Source organism: Culicoides brevitarsis, chromosome 1, assembly GCF_036172545.1.
Source record: "Culicoides brevitarsis isolate CSIRO-B50_1 chromosome 1, AGI_CSIRO_Cbre_v1, whole genome shotgun sequence".
Classification (NCBI taxonomy): Eukaryota; Metazoa; Arthropoda; class Insecta; order Diptera; family Ceratopogonidae; genus Culicoides; species Culicoides brevitarsis.
Genome location: NC_087085.1, coordinates 16245847 through 16264569, shown reverse-complemented (window position 1 = coordinate 16264569; position 18723 = coordinate 16245847). Strand labels below are relative to the sequence as shown.

Below are 18723 nucleotides of genomic sequence, written 5' to 3'. Positions count from 1 at the left end.
TTCATTTTTTGAACGACTTAGGTTAAAATTTATTTAAAAATTTTTTGCTCAATTTTTTTTGTCGCAATGGGAAAAATAAAAAAAGTCTTGAAATGAATTATAAAAAATAAAAATTTTTTGACCCATATTCAATATTTTTTAAATTTATGATCGTATGTATGCTAATTTATTATGTACCTATATGATTTAAATCATTTTATGTGAAAAATATTTTTAAAAAGCCCATAAAAAACAATTAAAAATTGACAAAAATATTCATGTTCAAAAAAATTTTTTTTTTAATTTTTATTTTTTTTATTTTTTTGAGAAGAAAATTCAAGTAAAAATACAAATTTTATTCACAGAAATTTTTTGAAATGGAAATTAGGTATTTAAAAATGTCTTGAAAATTTATTTAAAAAAAAATTTAAAAATGGGTGCATTCAAGAATGCCCATCGATGGACATCAATGATTTTTTCCAAAATTTTTTTCATAAACGAAAAGTCTTATAAAATGGATTGTTCAATTTTTTAAAAAACATCAAAAATCGTTAAAATAAATCATAAAAGTCAACAATATTCATCAAAAAAACACATTTATGATTTGATTGTAATACTCTTAAAAATTTTTTTCAAAAAAATTACTTTTTAAAATTTTTTGAGTAGATTTTTTCTCTAAAATATTTTATGGACGCGATGAGTGATCTTGAATGCACCCAATATTATACGACAATTTTTTTTCATTGAAAGCTTGAAAAGTCGAAAAAAAATAAAATGCCTTGAAAAATAATAAAAAAATTGACTTACCGTAAAATCTTTAATTATTTTTTTTTATTTATTTTATAAAATTGAAAAAAAAAATCCATTAAACTCTGGAATTGATAAGAAAAAGTCACTTTTTTGAACATTTATTGAGGATATTTATTTAAATAAATTTTTGTATCGTATATAATAATTCGAAGGCACAGCTTTAAAACTATTTTAAAGAACAATTTTTGAGATAATTTTCTTATTTTTCTTAAAAATTACAATATTTCACAAGCATTTTTTCTGTACAAAGTAAAAAATTTTGATTGCTTCTCACATGAAATTCTACAGGAGTCGTGAGAGCTCCCGATGTGAAAAATAAATAAAAATAAAATATTTATTGATATTTTTTTGCTAAGTTTTCATTGCTTTTAAATTATATTTACATCAGTTTTGTAATTTTTTTTTTCGTTTCATTTTAAATTATTTAATTAAAAATAATACACAAATAATTTTCTTTTTTTTTTTGTAAAAAATAATTGTCGCTTGCCTTTTACCGAACAATTGTAAAAGACACTTAAAAGGCAGATTCGGCTAATCCGTGCGCCTGAATGTGCGCTGAAGCCACAACTTCATTAATTATATCATTAACGATGGCTTTTTGGTCGACGGGTGGCGGAATATGCGAATCGCCATTCATTCGTGCGGGCGTGCATTCCTTCTTGTGACCATTTTGGGCAGCGAATCCGTTCATTTGGTCATTTTCCTCGTTCTCTTCGTAGATGACTTCGCAAACGGGACTTCCGACGTGCGCTGGGTTCGCGAACATTTGCATCATGGCACTCGAAATTGGCGGCGGAGGGATGACGGGCGGAAGTGGCGTGCCATTTGGAACGGGAGTGCGACTTTTGCTCTTGGCACGCATCGGTGGAATCATTTGGACAGGAGGTTGACCGGGTTGTTGTTGTTGTTGCGATTGTTGTTGCTGCTGCTGAGCTGCTTGTGCAGCTTGTTGCTGGGCAACGACTTGAGCATAGGGCGGCAGACTGTGTGAATGCATCATGTTCTGTGTGTGCTGTTGGAAAATTTGGATCTCGCGGAAACGTTCGGTGAGGATGCGTAAATCACGATCTTGTGCTTCCACGATGCTCTTTAGCTCCGTTATTTGACGCAAATCTTCCGGACGAGGATCACGACGCTCGTAGCGCATTCTCATCTCCTCAAAACTAAGAAAAAAAAAATAAAAATTTAATTAATGTAAATTCAATTTATAAAAAAAAATCAAATTTAATTAAATAAAAATTAGATAAATTTAATTATTAATTAAAATTTATAAAAATTTAAAATTAAAAAATAAATTTAATTAAAATTTTAATTTTTACAGAAAAAGAACATTAAAAATGAAGAAATGACCAACAAAAAATACTTACAGTTTCGTGAGACAACGACACTTTTTGTGTAACGTATCAATTTCCTGCACATTCTTGGCATCACGTCGCTCCAAGGCACTCCGTTCCGACGTATGGGCTTCCTGAAGTTCCTTCAAGGCCTCTTCGTGGCGCGTAACAAGCTCTCTGCACGTGCGCGATACATGCAACGATGGGAAAAATGTACAAAAATTATGAAATGGGCGTGAAAAGGAGAGAAAAAAAAGAAAAAGGAAAACAAAGCGTCATCAAAAAATCTTTTTATTGCTAAATAAGGAACTAAAAATCGTCGTGGCATGAAATGCAGTGAAAAATTTCGAGGGACGTGTCCAATTTTAAATTTTTAGATCTGTTTAATGTACAAAATGTAAGCTAACGTTAAAAGTAAGCACATAAATGCAATGGGAAATGATCCGGTAAAGTAAAACATTAGGATTGATGGAAACATGATCACAGGACACGCCCCTTTCATAATAATTGTGCTTTGCATTTTTGCTGTGGCGGGCTCATTTGCAGCCGTCAAGAGCAAAGATGTGGTGTACGTTCTGGGTTAAGTTGAATTTTGTGTGCATGTAATATTTTTTTTTTATAGAGAAGACGAAACCAAGACGTAACGATGATGAATGAAAAAAGAGCACAAAACACAAAAAAGAAATGAAAAAAATTTTTTTTTACAAAAAAATTGGCTTGGAAACATGTCGAATTTTGATTTCACAAAAATTCAGAAGTTCCGAATTTAAAAAAAAAATATTTTTTAATGATATTAAAAAATATTTTAGAAAGAAAATTAAAATTTCACTTTTTTTAAATCTAAAATCAGTTTTTTATGATTTTATAAAATTTTTTAAAATTACTCGAGATTTTAGTTCCAACATATTTTCCAAAGCCCAGAAATTGGTTCATTTTATGTGAAATATGTGTGTGGACTATACAAAAATGTAAAAAAATCGATGAAATGAACTTACCTTATATGATTTTCAGCTTCTTCAATCTTTTTCTTGTGTTTTGATTCAATACTTTGTAATGCCTCTTCCTTTTCTGCTACCAATTGTTTCCATTGTTCCTCTAAAAAATAATTTTTAAAACATTAAAATCTTAATTTGGTAAAAAATTAAATTCAAACGTACCCATTTCCCGTTTGTGTTTCGATTTCAGGAGCTCCGTTTGGTCTGAGATGTCCCTTTGGTATTCCTCCTGCAACCGTTCAAGTCGCGTTTCCCATTTTTGTGCCAACTGTTCAATTTCTTGGTCGTGTTCTTGTTTCATGGTTTCTGTAAAAAATTAAAATTTCTAATTTAAATAATTTTTCTTTAATTTTTCTTCAAAAATTCTTACCAATAACGCTTTCCCGCTTCCTAATTTCCCTCTCCAAAGCAACCTGACTGTCACGTTCCGCCCGATCCAAATATTGGCGCGTCTCCATCATCGTGGAATCAGATTTCGCTTGAAGTTCTACGTATTCCTGTTGTTTCTTCTCCAACGCTTCTTTCAAACTGGCGATTTCTTGCTCCAATTCTTCCTGTTTTGCGGTGAATGTTGATGTCAAAGCTTGTAATTCCTCGTCAGTTTCCTTTCTGAGCTTTGCGAGAGCTTCTTGCTTCTCTTCGAGTCCGATTTGTTCGAGTTCCATCTTTAAACGGGCCATTTCTTCGAGTAATTTGTCTTCCCATTGCATGGCTATTGTTCCGCGAGCAATATCAATGCGGTTAATTGCATCTTTTTCCTTTTCTATCATTTGTCTAAAAAAATTTTACAAATTATTAATAGATTTTGACATAAAATTCAATAAAATTAATACAATAGTCGAAACTTTTTTTGAATTTAAAGATTTTCAAAATATTAGAACAAAATGTTCATAGAATTTGAAAATTTTTGTAATATTTCCTATGGAAAAAAATCCGAATATTCAAAAATTGCTGTTTAATGTAACAATTTTGAAGTTAAAAAACAATATTTTTCAATAATTTTTTGGAAAAATTTTTAATTTTAAAAATTTTTTTCAAAAATTAAAAATTTTAAAAATTCAGAAAAATAATTCATTCTCAAAATTTTTGTTTAAAATATTGAAAAATTGCGAAATTTCGTTAAAAATCCAAAAGTTTTACGTAAAAATGTTAATAGAACGAATTTTAAAAACTATTTTCGTTAATAGAACGTATTATTTCTTTTTTTTTCATAAAATTTTTCATTACGGTAATTTTTTGTAATTCAAAATCTTTGTTAAAAATTAATGATATAATCTGCAATTTCTTGCATTTCAAATACTCGAAAATTAAAAAAAAAAAATTAATAACGAGGGCATTTAAAAAATTTTCTACTATTTTAACACTTGAAACACTCACAATTCACATTTCTTCTTAATATCCTTGCAATTTTCAATTTCCTCATCCAATTTCTTTGTAACGGTCGCCACTTCAGCTTTCAACTCGTCGATTTGTTGGCGATATTGAGCAATCGTTTCATGTTGTCCATTTGTTAAATTCCGTAATTGGCTGAGTTCCAGTTCATAGCTCTTGACATTTTGAAGCTGCAGGCAAAAAAAAAGGAAAAATTTTAGTAACAAGCCGAAAAATGCATTTAAATTCACATAAAAACCGCAAACGCAAAGTTCAATGTCATTTTGCCGCACACCAGATCAAATAATATTTATTCGTATCTCCTATATATTTATTATTTTACTTGCTTTTCATCGTAAACATTTACTTTTGCCTACAAATTATCATCTGTATGTACAGCGAAAAACAAACAACGATAAATCCGTCACGTCGAAAAGTCATTTTTTTGTGTGCGATCATCGAGTAATGAAGGAAATCCACATCGTTTGCGTGGAAAAGTTAATAAATTTTCTCGAATTACGTTTCAATTGGTGCGCTTTGCTCGTCCGTAGATCATTTTGATGTTGTTTATGAGACACGCACACATCAACGGCGATCATCATCATGAAAATGAGACGAAACGAGACACATTTTTTATTGAAAAAGTTTATTTTGGTTCGCGTATGGCGTCAGCTGTTTCGTTTTAGTCAATGTCTTGTGTGTGAGAGTGAGTGAGGCGTATTCGTCAAAAGTTGTTTTATTATTTTTTTTTTGTCTTTTGACGACGTTTGCGCACCGATTATAATTGTCATACGCAGAAAATGTGGTCGAAAAACGGCAGAGATGAAAATTTTTCGTTCAGACACGAAATGTGTGCACACGCCGCCCGCCTGCCGACTTTTCCCAAACAACATGTGTGATATAAATACGTCATGCGCTACTCGTACAGATGTGATTTTTTTGCTTGAGCAAAATCAGTCGCGATAATGTTCAATTTTTTTAATATCGAAATTGTGTCGTGTTAACATTTTGTGTTGGCAAGCTGCATTAAAACTAAAAAAAAATAGAAAAAAAATTAATTTGAGTTCTTTTACCTCGATTGTGTGACGTTTGCAATCCTCCTCGATTTTTGTCATTTTTTGTACGGCAGCAAGACGTTCCTTTTCCGCATTTTCCAGCTTTTCTTTGCACTGTTTCTGCATCGAGCGCATCTTCCATTCGCAATCCTCCATGAGACGCTCTTCGCGGTCCGAATTAACGTTACGCAATTGCTCAAAGTCATGCTTCCACTTGGCCTCGATCTCATTGCGTTCCTTGATGGCTTTATCGAGTGCCTCGCGGAGCACTTTTTGCTCCTCCGTTTTCTCGTCCATGAGTTTTTCCTTCTCTAACTGACACTTTTCCGTGTCACTTCGCACATCGGCAATCTGTATCTGCAGCGATGTCGCTAACGTTTGAGCTCCTTTTAACTTTTCCTCGGTCTCGGCATGAACTTTCTCCAAGTCGTCTAATAACATTTAACGCGAAAAAATTACCGGAAAAAAATCACAGAAAGAAAAAAATTATTAAATTTTTTTACGAAATCACAGAATTCACGCGCTTGTATGATATTAATGGGTAAAAATCAAAATTCAAACTAATTCAAACTACATAACGAAGATGAGGAAAAACTCCACACAACACATGTTTGTCTGCGAGACGAGCAAACATATCGCGTGTGTGTGTATAATTTCTCTCAATTTTTGTATTTTTGAAAAAAAAAATAATAATAATGTTACACTTTTCCGCATCTTGTATGTTTAAATAGAGACGATTTGTACAAAATTACACGAAAAAACGATTTTCTGCTGATTTTCACAAATTTTCTGACTTAACTTTAAATTTTTTTAACAGAAATCCGCTTGAAATCGTTTTTTCGTGCACTTTTCCGAGTCAAACCCGCTCTATTTCGTCTATTCATTCATTTATCTTTCGTTTCACCGACAGCACAGTCACTCTAACTCACAGTATTTTTGTCTCCATTCCTCCGTTTGGTCGTCAGCCTCTAACCTTAGTCGTTCCAACTCTTCCGCTTGTTGTTTCAACTTCATACGAACCGTTTCGGAATCCTTATTAGCAGCATCAAGCTCGGCTTGGAGACCTAAAATATAGAAAAAAATCATGAAAAATGTGTCGGATGAAAAAATTTTGATTCCGGAAAAGTTTTTTTTTTCTGAGAAAAATTTTTTTACTCTCACGCACAGGAAAATTCTCTCACAAATACATTCTCAACGAAAATCTCGACAGTTAATAGATCAAGAAGACACGGGAACAATCTGACAATTGGCTCATTGTTGTTTTTGTGAGTTTTTTGTTTCAAAAAAAAAAGAAAAACATAAAAAAAATAGAGGACAGAAACACACATCTTGGACTTTCCCGATACATTTCGTAATTTTTTTTCTATGTACGAGGCAAAAAATGGGTATTTTATGAAAATTGACTTACTAGAATTCGCGCAACTCAATTCGTTTCCCATGTTTTTTGTTGTTGTTGTCTCTTGTCTAAATGTCTAAATTTTAAATTTCACAAAAAAAAAATCGCTACAATTCACGCACGTTTCTAATTTTTTCGTCAATTTTTTTTCTCGGTATTTAACATCTGACACCATCAGAGGAGACACGAGCCGGAAAATTAACGTCAAAAATGACAAAAAACGCAATGTCGTCGTGATGTCTTGATTTTTTTGCTTCATTATTACGAAAAAAAAAATAAATCTTGTCACGTCATTAATTAAAAATTAATTTTATAAGCGCAATAAATAACGAATTTTCGAGACAAGAGATGAAAATGCATCGCGCGTCATGCAAGACAATGACCGAAGACCATACAAAGGAACGTTTTTTTCGCGTCGCCGTGTCTTTATTCGTTATTTTTAAAACAAATAGCAACGCCAACTCTTTGTCATGACGGTACACTTACGTTCTTGCACTCCAGTTTTGTTCGAAATGTCGCGTTCCAGCTCGTTAATTTGCGATTTCAGCTCGATGACCTTTTGCGCAGCCGCTTCCAGTTGAACATTGTATCGCGATTCTTGATTGACGAGATCACGCCTGCAAAAATAAAGGAAAATTTTCGTACATTTAGTGAAATTTGTCATGAAATATGAAAAATATGAAGTGAAATTAATTTTTCGCGTGTCATTAAAGTGACATCCGAACGCAATAAAAGTGTGAAGTTGATTAAGTGGTACATGAATTGAGAGATTTAACGGTTTTTGTTGTTGCAAAACTTTTTGTCTACAGAGAAAAAAAGGGAAATCGCAACTTTTACATTTTTTGTGGGAGTTAAAGTACAAGAAAATGCATGAAAACATATTTTTTGACAATTTTTTTGTGTTTCTACCCGAAATTCGTTAGAAACATTTTCACGTGTCACAACAATCGTCGCTCAGATACGAATTTCAAAACAAACAAAAATTAATTAGACAATATTTTGGTAACCTTGAAAGTCAAAAGTCTCATTTTTCGTTCACAGAATCGGGGAAGTGCGTCACATTACGCCAATAGAATCAAATAAAATCAGAAGAACATATGCCTCTGCCTTAAAAATTTTGACGCTTCGACTTTTTTTCAATAAATCATCAAAAAAATAAAATTTCCTGTGTTACATTCTGTGGGAATTCCATGAAATTTTCCATTTTGAACATGAAAAAAACGTCGATGGAGACGCCTTGTTACCAAGTAACTCACTAAAAGTCATAAATCACGAAATTTTTAACCCACCCTAATTTTTCACATTTATCTAAATAACGAGAAAAAATATTCTGACAACTTATAAACAGATGAAAAAAGAGAAAAAACTGTTGAAAAGCGTTGCGTGGGCTTTTTTGATTATCAATTAGTATAAATTTATGCACAATTAATATCACGCGAGTGTGGGAGAATATTTGGGTTAACGTCCCATGCGAACTACCAAACATCGAAAAAAATCGCAACAAAATTCGCACAACAATTGAACGTGCCATGTGAGTGAAAAAGACGAAAAAAAAATTACATCCGCATCGTTATCGTTCAAAGTAATTAATTAAAAATTGCCAGAAAAATGTTTGTTTTCCTCGTTGCAACAAATGGCCTTTCGTTTCAAACAATGCGCAGATCTGCATTCCACTTGGTTCAAATCGATCGATCGCCAAACGTTAAAAATAGCCAATCAAGCAACAAAAATAACTTTTTTTTTGTAAAATAAAGAGCAACGAGAGAGAGACGAGTTTTATCAAAGTCATTGCAAAATTTTTTATAAAAATGATTCCCGAGCGTGACCTGCTTTTGTTAGAAATTACAAACAGAAGATGCAAAATAAAAAATGATGATTAGATGAGGTAATCTTCGTGCACATCTGTTTAACTTTAAAAATACGATGCGGCGGTGATTTGGGTTAATGCATTTTTGTTTGTTGGTTTCATTGATTGACTTATTGGACGCAGAACTTCACCTGAAAAACAAATTGAACCCCGATTCACAAGTGTCTATTTTATTCTAATTTCTAATAACGAGAAATCTAAAAATAGAGCCACAAACATAATAATTTTGAATGGTAATAATAATCCTACGTTGGTCGTTAATTTACGTACGATTCACCTAAATTTATGAGATTACATGTTTCTTTTGACTCTGTGTGTCGTAGGTTTTTGTTCCATAAGAAATTTTCTGTAAGTCGTAAAATAAAAACTTGACCACATTCACGTTGTAAAAACAACACAAAAATGGAGAGCTGGTGATAAAATGTTGGTCAAGATGCAACGGACGATGCCACAATTAGTGAAAATCGTTGTAAAATTTTTATTATCAAAGGTTTTGAAATCAAAATTAAAAGGCCGTTACAATTATGAAATTTGTTTCATGTTTTTTTTTCATTTTAATTTGTGAGTAATTATTTATTTTTGTTTTTGAAAACTGTATTTAAAATTCATACTTATATTTTTTTTATTTTCTTAAAATTCATGTTTTTTAATTCTTAAAGATTTTTTTGCATATTAAATTTTTGTAAGCCTGAAATATAAATAGATCAACCGAAATAACAAAGTAAATAACTAATTTTTATCGGTACAATATTGTGATATTATCGCAACATAAGTCAATATGTTTCATGCATTTATCAAAAATGAAGTCAGTACATGGGAAGACAACAAAGAATCAAGAAGGAAAAATTATTTCGAGTAATTCGTGACAAACAGTCAAAGATTCTGATCCTGAAGCAAAAAAATTGCAACAAAACAAAAAAGTCTTCGTAGTATGATTAATAAACTTAAATTATTTTTTAAATTTTTAACTCGAAAAATTTACATCGGAAATTTGCGCGATTCCAACAAACTACGTCGTCCACCCGTGAGAACTTTGTTTGGTGAACTTTTCAAGAACCATCTCTCTTTAACATGTTACCATCGGAAGTCCGTAATATTCAGAACACATTGCGATTTGTTTCATCTGTCAAGAAAATTCTATCAACCCGTGAAAAATTGGGTATTTTACTGGGCGCCATGACTAGATCGACAAACGCATGAATTCACTGGCATTAATTATCGTAAGATTTTTTTCTTGTTCTCTCTTTTCATCTTTATCTATAATGAAAATTGTAATAAGCTTTCCTTTATACACTAGTCAGGGTTTTCTTTAGGAATTCCAATTCTTAAATTAAATTAACTTGCTTCAGATAAGTAAAATAAATCCTCAATGTACAGCATAAAGCCCCTTGCTGCAAGCATAAAGTCCCTTGCCTGAGGTATCTGAAAACATCATGTGCACAGTTTACTACTACAAGCATTCAAAATGGACTGGTATCATGAAACTTTTTGATGAATTGAAGTTTTTCAATTTATATTATTTAGATTTCGGGATATACTTGTGAATACTGAACAGCTTCATTAGTTTCTATTAATTTAATTAAATTTGATTTTTTTAACATAAAATATTAGATAGGAAACAACTTTGAAAATTGTAACAACCTAAAAGCGTCTGTTATTTATGTATGTCAATCACTGTTTTTTTTCTGAAAATTTTTAGATGTTTCTATAACTTATGAATATTCCTACCAACAAAAGCAAGGACCACCGATAATTTGCGAAATCCCACACATCCAAAAAATTTCGTCATTTCTATTATAAATTATTCGAATATCTGTTTGAATAAATCGCTGACGTAAATCAATGGAACGAAAAAAAAATAAAACGCAAATTTTGAATGGACAATGAACGTGTATTGTATGTTGCAAAGATTTTCCGTCTTTCAAAATATTATTTTTTATTTTTCTGAAAAATTTTCTCTCTTCTTCATCTTTTTTGTGTTTGTTTTAATCATTGACACGCGAATAAACGTTTATTATTGTAAATTTTTGTGCGCCGCCATCTTCCAAGGTCACTTTTTGTGCTTAATATTTAGATTTTTAGAGATAACTTTTTGATATTACTCAAAATGTTATTTATTTATTTAGTTTTTTTTTGTCAGAGAGAGAGAAAATGTTAGAAAAATAATTAAACGGGAAATGAGTATCACGACCTTAAACTTTGGAAACTAAGGCGGTAATTTATGGCTTTAAAGTCAATCGGCACGTTTTAAAATTATCGGAGATTTATGATATTTTAATTCTCGGTTCTATTTTTGCTTTTATTTAGTAATAAAAAAATGTTTTTCATTGAAAAAATCTGTTAGACAGACAAAAGAAATAAAAATTTAGAAGAAATTCAAACTTTCTACAAGGAAGTAATTTTCTCAACTAATTGTTCGTTCACACCCCCGAGTGATGATGATGCAATTTGCGAATTTTTCACATGAAAAATTGACGATTTGACAGCAGATTCCCCAAAATTAAACAACCGTTCATCCGTTTCGAGTATTTAAACATCAAAATTAAACAAAGAAATCGGATTTCGCATCAAAAACGCACACACAGGCATTGTTTAAACTAAAATGACAGCATAAAAGTTGAAGATTAATGTGCAAACATTTTTACTAGAAAGACTACGAAAGAAAAGAAGAAAGAAAAGCGGTTCTTAAAATAAATCTGTGTGAAATACGCACAAAAATCGTGAGAAAAACGAGAGACAATGCACAGAAATTTTGTCTTTTTTTTCGTGGGTGATGCAAAATTCACACTTTTTGTTCATTCAAGCTTGACTTGCTCGCTAATTGGATAAAAAAAAAATAAAATTTCTTACTTTTCATCGGTTTTTTCATCTTCTGCTATTCCATTGAGCGGATGATTGCTGGACTCAACAATGTCCGGTAAGCTGATGGTGTCTTCCATGTAGAGATTTTTCACTTTTTCGTCGTTTTCGTTTAAGGAATGAATATTTTCACTAAAATTTTTGTTATCAGTCGATTTTTTCACTTGATCTTCTTCATTTATTTTGTCATTTTCGGCGTTGTTGTTGTTGTAAATGCTTGTTTTTTCTAGATTTTCAACGTTATTTTTCTCACAATCATCAACATCGACATCGTCATCATCATTAAATGCACTATCGTGAGAATTTTCTTCGTGATTATTTATTTGCACATTATTTTTTGACGATGGCGATTGCACAATATTTTCGTAAAATTCATCGTTTGTCACAAGAACACTAATTGACTGAGCTTCCTCATATGTCGACGTTATGTCGTCGTCGTCTTCCTCGATTAGATCAAAGTCTTCGGCATCTTCTAAAGGAACTTTTTGCACATTTTCATCACTTTTGGAATTATCTAAATTATTTGGCAGCGTATCGAGCGACGTTGTCGATCCGAGACTCGTCTCGTTGGCTTCGTAGAAAATATCATCCGCATAACTACACAAATTTTCGTCGTTAAAACGGACACTTTTAACTCCGGGACTTGTAGCGCGCTCCGTGGGGCTTGTCGAGTCATCCGAGCCCATTTTGATGTCTAACTGGCTTGAGGATGTTGCTGCAGCTGCGTCTAAACTCGCACTCGAATCATTTTTCGGGAGACCGTTACTACTATTCGGACCGTTTTTACTATTCGGTTGCCCCATTTCATCTGTCTCACAGTTTTCGCTGCTTATTTCTTGGCGATTTTCCCCCAAATTTTCTACAGCCTCTTCGTCGTTGGTGTCACTCGGTTGATGTATCGTCGCTGTTGTGTCGCAAGTCTTACTTTTCTTCTCTGGCGGAGCAAATTCATTCGAATTTTCTCTCGAAAATAATAAATTTGAGGCGACGTCGTTGCCTTCTTGTTCATTCAATGGCTCCGTGTGAATGAATGAAGATGCACCGTTTTCCGTCGTCGTCGTCGGCGACGAATGTTTTTCAGCTGCGACGTCACCATTAACGTCAGATTCGCTCGCAACGTTGTTATTTTTAACGACATCTCTCACTTGCTCCTGTTTCTCTTTGCATTTTTCACGCTGCTGATTATCGCCTTGGGTTTTTCGTTTCTCAGGCAATGTCGTCGAATTGAATTTTTGTGGCGAATTTTCATCATTTTTGTTGTTTTTCTTCGTTTCAGCAGCAACAGCGGCAGCAGCAGTTGGGGTGCCATGTGACGTTTGTTTGTTTTTCGGCGCATTTTTCTTCGGCGGCGGCGTTTGAACGGGATTCGATCGCGGACCGCGATGACGATTTCTACCTTTGCCCATTATAAAGTCATTAAAAAAACCACCAGAATTTGTGTTTTTGTCGTTTCTCCGTGTCGTCTCACGTAACGCAAATAACTTGGGTGAAAATTTCGAAATTGGTTCACTTGTTAGCGCAAACGTTCTCGCATCGTAACTGTCATCAGCGGACGTCGTTTCTGTACTGACACCACCTTCGTCGTTGAAGCGCTGCCGATCATCGTTACCTTTAGTGCTGCTATTATTGTTCCTTACCTCTCCGACGGCAGCGAGCGTGAAATTTTTATTTTGTGACACTGATTGTGCTCCGTGATGAATTTCCCTGAATATTTTTTCCTCTTCAACGTCGTCGTCGTCTTCGTCGCAAAATGCTAGCGATGAATTTAAATGCAACGCACTTACTAAACTATTTGCACAGCGATTTTGTTTTTCTCGCTCAGCGACAGCTTTTTGTTGTTGTCGTGCATCTAATGCGTTCGTGGCCTTAGGAATTTTCTCTTTTTTCCGCGACACACAATCGCGACTTGCACCCGTGTCCGGCAGTGTCTGTTGCGCGTTTGAACATTGTTTTTCATTTTTATCGACATTTCGTGTTTTTGAGCGCTTGAAAAAATTCAAAAACATCTTTTGCAAGTGTTTTGTAAATATTTGTTTCAATTGAAAATAAATATATAATTTTTCTATGTATACGAAAATTTTTACATGTCTATGTGGGTGCTCTAGAAATTTTCTCTCTATTACACTTTATTTCTCGAAAATGTGCGTTATTTATGTCTTTGTACTAAAAAATTTTTTTATTCGAATTTTCATATTTTGTGTCTGAAAAAATTTTCTTCATTCATGTTTTTCGCTCAACCGTAGAAAATAGCATGAGAACTAAAAAATTAGCGCCATCATTTATCAAACAACATAAGCATAAACTTTTTTTTAGAACAACATCTGGTTTTTTCTGCAATTTCTTGTTTAATTAAATCCAATTATTATTTTCACGATTATTGCGGATTACGATTGATAAACAGAAAATTGTTTGATTTTATTGTAAAAAAAAACATTTTGATTAATTGAAATGGAAATTTATTGATAAATATTTTTTTTATTTCTTTTTTCGAACAGATGTTGCGAAAAGTTGAAGGTTTTTGTTTCAAATCAAATAAAAACAAATTCTTGTGACACTTTTAACGTCACACAGTTGATCAAACAAAAGAACGGAAAAACCAGGTGTTTGTCGAATCGAAAAAAAAATAAAATTTTACTGTATTTGGATGACTTCCAGAAATCGAAGACAGAGTTCAAGGTCGGTGATTTCAGACGACAAAGTTAGAGTTCAAGTCAAATAAAAATCGAGAAGATTCCAACTTGTCTCGTAAATTGCTTTGGCAATAAAAAATAAATGTTGCGTCAATCAATCTAATGCAATGACCTTCGTAGGACTAAATTTTGTATATTGCTCATCACAACAAGAAATTTGTAGACAAAATGTTTTTTTTATTTTTTTTTCTTGTATGAAAAAATAAATTTAGCATCAATGCTTCTGGGTCAAGAATCTGGCACGTGACCCTTTTAGTGAATGGCGGTTCATTAGGAAATAAGGTGTCATGTGAAAAAGGATCAATTTTCAATTATTATTTTTTTTTACTTTTTTGAATGATTAAAAATTTTGAATTTTTAAGAAATTTCAGTTTATTTTTTGTAAAAAAAAAAAATTGAAAAAAAAATTAAATATCCAGAAATATTTGTTTTGAATTCCAATAAAAATATTCCAATTTCTAAACGAAGGTTAACGATTTTTTTTACATTAATTTCAAGGATTTCTTAAATAATTTTTTAATTTTAGTAAAATTACGTAAAGAAAATTCGCATATTTTCCAAAAATAAAACAAAAATAATTAATTAATTGATTTTCAGCAAAGTAACGTTAATTCATTTTCTTTTCAATTAGAAACATATTCTTTCTCTTTTTAATTTTAATTTATTTTTGTTTGTAAGACATTTATTTTTAAACGTGTCAATGTTCATCAAGTACAACTCACATCATAATTATTTACGCGACAATTACAATCAGCTGTGCTTGGTGTTGTGGCTTTGGCATCGTCGATGATTAATTAAATGAAATGAATTTATTTAATTGAAACAATTGTCTACCGCCTTGACATTTTCTTCGATGAAAAAAATATTTATTTTTCTCGATTTATTTTTTTAATATGTGTGGCTTCTTCCAGGATTATTTATTTATTTTAATAAGTTTTTAGATAGGCTTATGTAAAAATAGAATTTAGTTTTATTTTTTTGTTTTTTTTATTTAGTTTTTAAATGTTTTTATTTTTAAAAAATATTTAAATAATAAAAATATTTAAAATAAATATTTATATTAAAAAATATATTTTTTTTTATTTATTTAAAAAAATAAATATTAAGAAAAACTATTAATTATTTAAAAAAATAATATTTTTTAATTTAAAAAAATAATCAATTAATTTAATATTCGATTAAAAATAAAAATTTAAAGCAAAAAATTAAAATAAAATTTGTTATTGTAGAAATTTTCTTGAAAAAATAACATGAAAAATATTCCTTAATTAATAAAATTTTTTCAATCAAAATTTTTGCAAATTTTTTATTAATTACTTCCTCCAGGAACGGCATACGCTATTCACTATTGAAGAAGTTTGGTACAAAAAAACATCAAAAATGTTTATAGTAAATATTAAACTTCATATAATGTACTGCGTTCTTTCGTCACGCTATTCACGTTCCTTGCCTCGCCCTTCGTTGGCGAAATATCAAAAAAACCACGAAAAGTCACTGCGATGCTTCTCATTCATTTTTATTAAATTCTTTAACGTTGCCTTTAATCGAGAGTAAAGTGTATCAAAACATGACAACAAGCCGAACTTGCTTGCGTATTCCATCATTTATGGTCACACTTGATGCATGTAGCTGTCGGTCGTTGCGGTGCGCAGATAATGCCAACAGATAGACATGTCTCGTGTCTCGTTGTGTCTCATACAAAAGCTATGTGAACTAAGATGAAACGAGTATTTATTGATCAATAACAAAAAATAATCTTATCAGTAGAAGTATTTGACAGCTAATTCTGGCAAAAAAATAAAACTTCTAAATCGTTGAACAAACAAAACAAAAAATTTAGTGAGACGTTTCGTGTCTCTACAGACGATATTTGCATTTGCAGTTAGTTGTTCGTTATTATCATCCTCTTCATCGTTTCTTGAGATTACTTGTTTGTACACACCTTAAGTGTATGATAAATGAGGCATATTATGAAGTATGTGATAAATGTACGTAAATATTGACACACAAGTATGAGAATAAAAGTGAGCAAAATATTAATGCGAAAAAAGTGGTTTTTGGTCAAAATGTTACTTTTTGCTTCTTTGTTTGCAATTTTTTACTGAAATTTGACTTTTGATGATTACTTTTGCTCAAAATGTTGAAAAAATTATTTATTTCCGATTTATTTCAATATTTTCGAAAAAATTAAGGGAAAAAAATTTTAAAATATAAATTGCGAAATTTTTTACATTTTTTTAATGAAAAATAAATGAAAAATATTTTTTTAAATTTAAATCACAAAAAAGAACGAACAATATGCAATAAAGAAATTTTATAAAAAAAAATTAAAGAAAAATAATTTAAGTCACGTGACCAAAATTAATATTTTTAAAAAAAAAATCTATTTTGGAAAATTTAAGTTAGATTTTTTTTCAATTTTAAGTTCAAATTTGAAAAAAAAATCTCCTCATCAATTCTTCAAAACCCTGATGAGTCAAAAAATTCACTTAGCTCTAAAAATTTTTATTTTTTAATTTTTAGAAAAAAACAACATTTTTAAAGAAAATATAATTAAAATTATTTAAAATATTTTTTTTTCATGAATTTTTTATTTTTACAAAGCAAAAACATATCTGATCTTTTTTATGAAGATATGATAAGCAAGATCGATGATATTTAATCCGAAAGTTTTAGGAACGTCGACATTTTATGTAAATATGAAAAAATTAATCATAACGATTTATTGGAATATTTATTTTTTGCAAAAAAAAAAAACATAAATTCACTAAAAAAATATTAAAAACTAATTTTTGCTATTTCATTTCATTTCTCATGCTATTTTACTACAAATAAATCACAAAACGACGCGTGATGATGATGCGCCAAAAATTTAAATTTGTTTATTTTTCTCTTATTTTTCTTGTTTCACGTCACACACGCGTTCATTTGTCCACTTTGATAAAAAAAAAAAACAAACAAAACACAGTTAAAGCTTTAAATTTTATCGAATTTTGACAATTACGTTCGATTCGGTGTCAAGAAATTTGTCACTTTCAATGAATTAATGGACAATTTTTTGACTGACACTTCTTTTGATGTGAATTTAGAGACTTTTTTCGAGGAAAAATAGCCAATGTCGCCGCTTGAACAACCGATTCGAAACTAGTGGATGAGAAAATAATTTTCGTTTGCCATACCTCGACAAAAATTTTCCGACGTACTCGATCTTATATGACGAAAGAAACGCAGATATGAGGAAAAACCGACGAGTTGGCGTTTTTTTTTATTTGTTTTTGTGTTCAAATAATAGCGTAGAACTGAGAAGAGCTGAAAATTTTATACGATTTCATTCAGAATCTTTAATAATTTCCCACTCGTTTCATTCAAGGAAAGAAAAACAGAAGGTAGGTAATAAGAGTGTGGAGTCACACTGCGAGTGTTTGTGCGAAAATAAATAAATAATGGTCTGCAATCACTCAACAGATGCTAATTTCGAGTAATAAAGTCAGTATTGGATGTTTATTTTCTTTTTTACGAACAAGTTTCCGTTCATCAATCGTTGTGATAGTGACCTTTTATTGTCACAAAATTAATTTTTATTTAATTATTAATTTTTATTTTTAATTATAATTTTTATTTTATTTATTTATTTATTTTTAATTAATTTAATTAATTTTTTTAATTTTATTAAATTAATTTAATTAATTTATTTAATAATTTTTTTTTAATTTTTTATTTTTTTTATTTCTTTTCAGATTTTTAAAATTCAAATTGGGCAAAATAAATTAAACGCCCTGTACCTGAATCAAATTTTCTGCATGAAACAACAAACAAACTCCGACAATTTATTTTAAACCTAAATTTATGAAATTCGAATCCGGAGCACTCAACAAATGCATTACGATGGATGTAAAACATCAATTAAGAATCGCGTAATTGCATCGTTTAAAGAGAATTTAGACGTGATTTTGGCAGCCGTACAACATTTTATGACTAATGAAACGTAGCTAACGGTCTTAACGAGTATTAAATAGGAGGAAATTCGATGAAAGGTGATTGACTTGATTTGAATTTAAACAAAAAAAATTATTAAAAAATATTTTTCGTTGCTTTTAGGAACTAAAAAAATTGATCACGTTAAAAACTTTTCATGAAGAAATCAATTTTTTATCAATTTTCGATGTTCATTGCATATTTCAAGGGGATTTCCGCCACAAAATTTGTCACATTCGATTTTTTTCGACGTCATTAATTGCCGTCGCCACAAGAAACGCACACATCGTTGTTTCTTTTATTGTTTTTTAATTTGCTTTTACAACAAGAGAGCCACTTGCAACGCACGCTGTATGCTTTGGCAGCCATCCAAAAAATATTAAACTTGTAAG

The 18723-nt window shown here is 30.9% G+C and overlaps 1 protein-coding gene across 2 annotated transcripts; it reads right to left on the bottom strand.

The window, feature by feature from the left end:
* Positions 1–898: 898 nt before the first annotated feature.
* On the bottom strand, positions 899–13232 carry LOC134830416 (repetitive organellar protein-like). 2 transcript variants are annotated; one of them, XM_063843899.1, is made up of 10 exons: positions 11658–13232; positions 7427–7557; positions 6474–6608; positions 5563–5975; positions 4496–4680; positions 3489–3892; positions 3281–3424; positions 3119–3218; positions 2157–2300; positions 899–1952 (listed from the first exon to the last, which is right to left on the bottom strand). In XM_063843899.1, exons 1-10 carry the CDS (start codon positions 13070–13072, stop codon positions 1304–1306), a joined length of 3720 nt encoding a protein of 1239 aa, XP_063699969.1. In that variant the 5' UTR covers positions 13073–13232; the 3' UTR covers positions 899–1303. The 2 variants fall into 2 exon arrangements, with proteins under 2 accessions (XP_063699969.1, XP_063699978.1); XM_063843908.1 differs by lacking the exon at positions 2157–2300.
* Between the last annotated feature and the right edge of the window lie 5491 nt (positions 13233–18723).

Coding starts and splice junctions, on each gene's coding strand:
- LOC134830416 (XM_063843899.1), bottom strand. CDS start 13,072: ATGGGCAAAGGTAGAAATCGTCATCGCGGTCCGCGATCGAATCCCGTT. Junction 7,558..11,657: donor GATGAAAAAACCGATGAAAA/GTAAGAAATTTT, acceptor TTATTTTTGCAG/GCGTGATCTCGTCAATCAAG. Junction 5,976..6,473: donor GGAATGGAGACAAAAATACT/GTGAGTTAGAGT, acceptor AAATGTTATTAG/ACGACTTGGAGAAAGTTCAT.